Raw genomic sequence first — 7,734 nt, forward strand, 5'->3', positions numbered from 1 at the left:
GCTTTGGAGCCTGTCCTGGAACTCCCTTGGTAGACCAGGCTGGACTCGAACTCACAGAGATCCACCTGCCTCTGCCTCCCGAGTGCCGGGATTACAGGCGTGCGCCACCACCGCCCAGCTTGGGGCTTGTTTCTTGAGACAGGGTTTTGCTATGTAACCCTGGCTGTCCTGGGACTCATTATGTGGACCTGGCTGGCCTTGAACTCAGAAATTCACCTGCCTCTAATTCCCAAGTACAGGGTTAAGGTATACACCACCATGCCCAGCTTACTCCCTTAGAACTTCTACCAGACACCAAGTCCAGGAGGCAGGAGTGTACTTTCCAGAGGTTTTTACTTGAGAGGACCGAGGGAGCACCCAGTCAGAGGGCTGAGGGCCCAGGAAAGGCACACAGCGGCAGTGTGTGTGGGGGGGGGTATCCCACTTGTTGAGGGCCGGCTTAACAGACACAGCACCTCCTATGACCCATCTTTGGCACTGAGCTGGGAACATTGTGCCCTCACTCCTGCCTAGCCAGCAGAGGGCACCCCCAGTGGCAACTGGCAGTATAGGCTGGTGAGGGGTCAGGTTTGGCACCAGAGGCTGGGCAGACTGAAGGAACCACCTGGTCACCTCCTGTGCTGGTAGGGTGCTCACGTTGGCAATTCAGACAGCTATAAACTGGGAGTTCAATAAATTAGGTTGTAGAAGGTGGAGGAGTGGGAAGGCCAGGGCTCCATTTTTCTCATGGCTCAGAAGGAACACTATGCCCTTCTGGGGGTTACCATGGGGAAGGGCCCTGTCTGATCCTATGTCCCATTCGGCTGTTTCCATGGCTGGGAGGGGTGTCCTGTGGGACAGGGGCTTTGGATGTCCACCCTAGGGGATGACAACAAAGGGATGGATTAAAGGAACAATGAGGACTTGGGTTTCAGGAGGGATGTGGCTCACAACTACCAGACTTGCCACACATTCTGGCTGCTGGCAATAAGGGGACAGCTCCTGTTTACTTCCTATGGCTCAGGCATACTGGTGTAGGGTCAGAACTGGGGCCTTCCAAACCCTCCACCCCTTCCTAGAGAAAAGTAAAGGACACATTGCCTTATCATGGCACAGTTCACGGAGCAGACCTCATGATGAAGGCGAGATGGGGGCAGGAAGAAGCAGAGTGTCCTCATTCATATTGACTTGCTCAAGAGTGGGGTCATCAGGGAAGGCAGGCAATTGGTTAGGAGGCTTGGGACAGGGAAGGCATGCAGGGCAGTGAGAGGAGGGTGGGAACTGCAATTTCCTTCATATGATCCGAGAGCCTGAAGAAGGGTGGGGACTGGGGACAAGGTCCCCAGTCAAGTGGGAACACCTGGGACCAGGGGCTGAACTGGGGCTGCAGCCTCGCCAAGGATTTGGCGGAGCTCCTGAAGGCGCCCCTGCATCTTGGGGATGCCTGCCAGCTGCTGCTCCAGGCGCTGCTTCTCTTCAGTCAGGCTTAGGCGGGTTGCAGAGTCCAGCTTCTCAAACTTCCATCCTCCCTCCCCATCAAACTGCAGCAAGTGTGTGTGGTACTTCCTGAACAGGAGAGATGGAAGGCTGTCACAGCTGCTTTCCCAGCTCAGGTGGCAGGCAGCCTCCACCCATAATTCCAAGAACACCTACCATAGGGAGGGCCGATGAGTGATGGACAGTAGGGCGATACCAGCATCTTTGGCTGCTTGGAAGATCTTGCCTTCCACATCAATGCTCACAGCACTAGTGCACTCATCCAGGAGGGCATACTTTGGCCTTAGGGTGGGAATGGGTGAAGAGGAAAGCTGTGGATTACCCACCAGTGTCCAACTTCCTGCCTGTGGCCAGCCACTTGTGAACTGTGGCCCTGTTGTACTGGAAGGAGGGTCGAGGCTCCTCCATGCAGTTATCTTCCTCCTACTGGGAGCACCCATTTTCCCTCTCCTGGTTCCAAATCACTGAATGTCCATGAAAGGCACTGTAGTGCTCACCTGTGGTAGAACATGCGGGCCATGCCGATCCTCTGTTTCTCACCTCCAGACAGGACATCCTTCCAGTCACACACAGCCTCCCAACCTGGGCAGGAGGTGAGGGTCTCAGCTCAATTCACACGTACCCAGTGGGAGTCAGGGTAGGAGCAGGGCTGCATGAGGCTGATGGAAAGCCAGGACACATTTGATCCTGGCTGAACTTGTCCACCTGCAGACTTCTGCTCTGCGTCCTCATCTGCCTATAATGCTAATAACTGAACTATCTGGAACAAGTACTGTCTCCCCAGCAGGATTTGGAGAGAGGGTCTTTTCAATTGTGCTCAGATTGAGGTCAAGAGGGTAGACCCTAACCCAGTGTACTGTTGCCTTTATAGAAAATGGACATCTAAACACAGAGACATGTACAGAGGAAAGATGATGTGAAGACGCACAGTAAGAAGTTGGCTGGCAAAAAAAAAAAAAGTTGGCTGGCTATCAGCTGAGCAGAGTCCCTTAGTGTGTCCTTCCTCATAGTCTCTGAAGGAGCTGGCTTTGTCACACCCAAATGTATCTCCAGAATGCCAGAAAACAAAGGTCTCTGTTGCAGCCTGTGAGTCCGTGGTACTTAGTCATGGCAGCCCCAGGATACCTAATGGGTTGCCAATAAAGAACCTGCCAACACTGACCTTCGCAGACAGCAGATGTTGAGGGCAAAGAGCCCCAGAGATGTTAGAGTATTCTCCTCAGAACAGAGGCCCTCACTAGAAGAATTGGGCCACAACTCATGGACTGATGCCACTAAGCTGGCATAGAGAAATGAGTGAGCGCCGGGTGATGGTGGCGCACACCTTTAATCCCAGCACTCGGGAGGCAGAGGCAGGCGGATCTCTGAGTTCGAGACCAGTCTGGTCTACAAGAGCTAGTTCCAGGACAGGCTCCAAAGCCACAGAGAAACCCTGTTCCAAAAAAAAAACAAAAACAAAAACAAAAACAAAAAAAAAGAAATGAGTGAGCATGTGAGGAGGGTGATGTGGCAGGACTGAGTGGGAGAAGTGACATCTCCTCTCCTGTCATTCATCCTATGTTTCCTTAGGGCATGTGGAACATTTTAGCTTTGCCCTCTTGAGAAGGGTAACCAAGGTGCTAGTTCTAGCCACTGTCATACATGTACTACCAAGGTAAATATCCTTTGTCTTTGTCTGTCACCATTCCTCCATCCTACAGCCTATGGGGATTAGCATGGTTGAGTTCATGATCAGAGTTGAATTCAATGCTAAGATGTTGCAATACTTGGCCACAGGTAGTAGTCATTCAAGGCAACCACAGGGCACTATAGGAGATGTCCCTCAATAAGCTTTCTCTTCTCAAAAACACTTTCTCTTGCCATTTGTCCCTCCCTCTTGGGGCTTTCCTCAGAGTCACCCATTGGTTTTGCTCTCCATTCACATCCCAAGCTTCTGTGCAAGGAAGCATATACCTGGCCGGTCATCTTACCCTACCCACAGAAGGGTCAGCTTGTTCAAAAGGAAAACTTCTCTGTTAGTTGGTTACTTAAAGCCTCAGAGCTTTCAGTACCTCACAGAGGCAGCCAATATCTTTGTATCCCAAGCCCAAGTTGCAGCCTGTCCTGTTGCCATCTAGCTCCCCAACAAGGTAACCATCCTAGGTCCTAGGTTGTTGTTGTTGTTCTTTTTCTTTGACAGAGGGTCTCTAGGTAACCAATGAGGCAAGTGCTCTTCTACAAATCTCCTTTTTTGGCACCCAAGCAACCTGTTTACCCTTCCTCCCTGGCAGGCACTTTGAATTCCTGGATGCTGAGGTAACTCTTGTCCCCTGGGAATAGGGTAAGAGGCCAGAGGTAGGTTGGCAACAGGTTCCCATTAAAGTCTCAGGACAAAGGGTGACTGGTGTGTAACCTCATGCCCTGGCCCTACCTCCCTCCCGTTGCAGGATGTGGCGAAGATGTACGATGGCCAAGATGGCTTCCAGTTGCTGCTCCGAACAACCCTTCCTCCGCATATCCTCCGCAGAATCGGGATAGATCACTTGGTCGCGCAGGGAGCCCACAGACATGTATGGCCTGTGGGAAAGCTGCATGTCCACTAGGGCAAGGTGGCCCTGTTTCCCAGTAGTGCTCTGTGCGTCCAGAGTGGCCCTGGCCACAGAGCTTTTCAACCGCTGACATACCACACCCAGGCACTTGCCCAGCTAACATGTCCATATATTCACATGTGTGCATGGACACAAGTATGTGTATCATCCTTACTTGCGGACATGAGTGTAAGACCCACCATCCCAATCTGAAACGGACAGGACTAGATGACTACTGGCATCCTCTCCCACTGCACAAATGGGAAAAGGTGGGGGAAGACACAGAAAATGGGTTAACTTACCTCTGAGGGATATAGAACATGCGCTGGGGTGGGGGCTTATAGAGTACACCACTGTATGTGGGCCAGAGTCCACCCAGAATTCGGAACAGTGAGCTCTTGCCGCAGCCATTGGGGCCTGTGATGAGCAAGTGCATGCCTTCTTCCACCTGTGGAAGAATCAGGGCATGGCATCCAGAGCTTCAGTCTCTTTCCCCATACCCGGAATCACTATGGCCTCCTTCCCAGTCTCATAAAACTTTCTACATCTGGGATGGGGATGCAGCTCAGTTGGCAGGGTGCTTGCTGAGCATACACAGACCATGGTTCAATCTTCAGTACCATATAAACCATGTATGAGCCGGGCGATGGTGGTGCACGCCTTTAATCCCAGCACTCGGGAGGCAGAGGCAGGCAGATCTCTGTGAGTTCGAGGCCAGCCTGGTCTACAGAGCTAGTTCCAGGACAGGCTCCAAAGCCACAGAGAAACCCTGTCTCAAAAAAACAAAATAAATAAATAAATAAACATATAAACCATGTATGCTTGTAATGCCAGAACTTGAAAGATAGAAACGGGAAGATCATAAGTTGAAGTTCAATTCAACTTAAATCCTTGGCTATACAATAAGTTCAAGGCCAACTTCAGCTACACCAGATCCTGTCTCAAAAAAGAAAGGAAGGAAGGAAGCAAGTAAGATAGGAATGAAGAAAAGCAAGCAAGCTAGCTTCCTTTACTATACAAGGCTGGCAGGTAGGAAGGGTCTTGCTGTTGCCTAGGCTGGTCTGGAACTCAGTCTTCCTGCCTTAGAATCGCAAGGGCAAGGATTTTAAGTGTGTGTCACCAAGCCCATTCTTTTTTTCCCTTTTTTTTTTTTTTTGGTTGTTGAGACACGGTGTCTCTGAAGCTTTGGAGCCTGTCCAGGAACTCACTCTGTAGATCAGGCTGGCCTAGAACTCACTGAGATCCATCTGTCTCTGCCTTCCAAGTGCTGGGATTAAAGGCGTGAACCACCAACCCTAGCCACCCAGCCATTCTTGATTTCTTGGCAAGTGACTATAAGGCAACAGAGATGGGGTCCAGTATGCAGAGCCTCAGTTGAATGCTAGGTCTAGCATATAGAGGAATGGACAAGACTTAGTTCTGTCCCCTAAGGCCCTAACATGCTGGATAACACAAGCTAAACACAGGGGTCATATTGGCCTTTAGGCTCCAGAGTAGCTGAACAATGGAGTACTGGCAGCCGTGGCAGGAAGGAGGGGTTAGTTCATTTAGTACCACTGCTAGCTAGGCAGAGAGACTGGGTCACAAAGGAGACATAGCACTGCACAGCAGACGTGGCATGGCCATCCCCAGCACTACCATCCTCAGTCCTTTCCTTCTTTCAGTGTGGGCATTTCCTTATCTGCAAGTGATAAGGGTGTTGCAGCACAGGGCTCTCAGGACGATCCAGGTTCTGGCCTTTGATTTACCTTGAGCAATGTGATAGGTTGACCTGTGCACCCTGGATTTATCTGAAGTCCTATGTCCTACTGTCTCAGAGTGGAAACTGCATTGCACATGAAATTAGCTAAATGGACACTAAGGCACACTGGAGGGGAGTGAGCTAAATCCAACATGGCTGAAGTCCTTACAAAAGGTAAGATTCAAATAGACACACACAGAGGGGTGTGTATATGTGTGAGGATAGAGGCAGAGAGTGGGAGATACAGCAGAAACCCAGGAATATTAAGGACTGTCTAAACCAGAAGTCAGGCAAGGCCTGGGGTGCACATTCCCTCCAAGAAGGAACCATCTTACCCCTTGAAGCTAGACTTCTGGCCTCCAGAATATGGAAGGAGTTCATTTCTGGTGATAGTGCTGCTCAGTCCAAGGGGCTTGTTTAGGCCCCAGGATACTCACCAGCATAGGCACTTGGTTCTGAAGGACAAGGATGGCAAGAGGGTTTCAGGCTCCCTCAGGGCCCCTGCCCCACTTTTCCACCAGATTCCTTGGCAGCCTTGTTCTCAACTCAGGTGGAATCTGCTCACCCAGGCTGCAGCATCTTGGATTTTTGGGCACCAGGAAACTACCTATCTCGGGTCCATCAGGGACCACACCACTATGTTATACTGTGTAGAGAAGAGACATATTCTTTACATTGCCTCAACTGGCTTTCTAGGATCTTGCTCTTCTTCAGGTTCAACCCCTCAGTGAAGGCCAAGAGCTGTTATTCCACTTCCTCTTGCATCTTTCCAGCTTCCTCCCTTGTTGGGACAAGGCAGGCCCAGGTCCCTTTGTCTCTCAGCCCCTAACTCCAGTTGTGCCTACCTATGCTTTGAGGAAAAGCTTTACTGGGCTTCCTCTCATGAAATGATTATCACCCTTTGGTGGCTCTTATTTTTATTTTATTTTATTTTTTATTTTTTTTTTTTTTGTTTTTCAAGACAAGGTTTCTCTGTAGCTTTGGAGCCTTTCCTGGGACTCACTCTGTAGATCAGGTTGGCCTTGAACTCACAGAGATCTGCCTGCCTATGCCTCCTGAGTGCTATGATTAAAGGTGTGTGCCATCACCACCTGCCTAAAAACTCTTAGAACTCACTCTGTAGCCCAGGCAGGCCTCAAACTCACAGAGATCCTCCTGCCTCTGCCTTCTGAGTGCTGGGATTAAAGGTGTGCACCACCATACCAAGCAGTGGGTAATTTTTGAGGGCAGCCCACTCTCTGATTTATCTTTAGTTTCTAATAGCTCAGAGTTCAGGGAAGCCTTGTGGGAAGAGCAAATGATCAAACCAGAAACACTTTGGTAACCCTTGGACAATCCTGGTAATTGTTAGTGTCTTTTATCAGCACTCCCCCTGCTATTACTTCAGAACTCAAGGTCAGAGTCGGGTTGGTCTCTCAGCTTGATCTTGGCCCATCTTCCACATAGACCCGAGAACAACACCACCACTGATAGCTAAGCAAGATGTCAAGGGCTACAGTTCACAGATGCAGGTGGCCAGATAACCTGTCCCCAGCTACTTTGCTTAGACTGGTTAGTACTTCAGGTTGGGTATGCTCCTCCACTTGACCTACCCTGATGTTGAGGCTGGCCACCACCACCTCTCCTGTGGGTGTGATGATAGGAATGTTCTCACAGATGATCCCCTGCTCCACATCCACCACTTGGCCTGTAGAGAACATGGAAGGATAGGAACACAGCATTTTTCTGCTTTCCTATGCCCTGATGCTCATCCCTTCTCCCTTGGCACAGGCTTAATCTACCTCAATAGTAGGCCCTGGGTTCTTAAATAGAATGGTGTGATCCAGGGCCCATGCAAAAACAGAGGTTTTCCAACAAGTTAATAACCCCAGAGTCAAGTAGCATGCCCTCAGTTGCCTCCTTTTGGTCCTCTGGAACTCAAGGCATTGAGTTGGTAGTTTTTTCTTTTCT

At 50.2% G+C, this 7,734-nt stretch overlaps 1 protein-coding gene across 2 annotated transcripts in view; it reads right to left on the minus strand.

Annotated features, from left to right (window-relative positions):
• Positions 1–316: 316 nt before the first annotated feature.
• Positions 317–7,734, minus strand: part of Abcd1 (ATP binding cassette subfamily D member 1) — a 25,561-nt gene continuing 18,143 nt past the window's right edge. For both annotated transcript variants that reach the window (XM_013355432.2, XM_005371809.2), the window contains exons 5-10: positions 7,377–7,471; positions 4,346–4,491; positions 3,887–4,032; positions 1,974–2,058; positions 1,633–1,758; positions 317–1,545 (exon numbers count right to left, since the gene is read on the minus strand). In XM_013355432.2, coding sequence (XP_013210886.1) covers positions 1,326–1,545; positions 1,633–1,758; positions 1,974–2,058; positions 3,887–4,032; positions 4,346–4,491; positions 7,377–7,471 — 818 coding nt within the window. In that variant the 3' untranslated portion in view covers positions 317–1,325. The remainder of the gene's footprint in view (positions 1,546–1,632; positions 1,759–1,973; positions 2,059–3,886; positions 4,033–4,345; positions 4,492–7,376; positions 7,472–7,734) is intronic.

Source organism: Microtus ochrogaster, unplaced genomic scaffold (genome assembly GCF_000317375.1).
Source record: "Microtus ochrogaster isolate Prairie Vole_2 unplaced genomic scaffold, MicOch1.0 UNK129, whole genome shotgun sequence".
Taxonomy (NCBI): Eukaryota; Metazoa; Chordata; class Mammalia; order Rodentia; family Cricetidae; genus Microtus; species Microtus ochrogaster.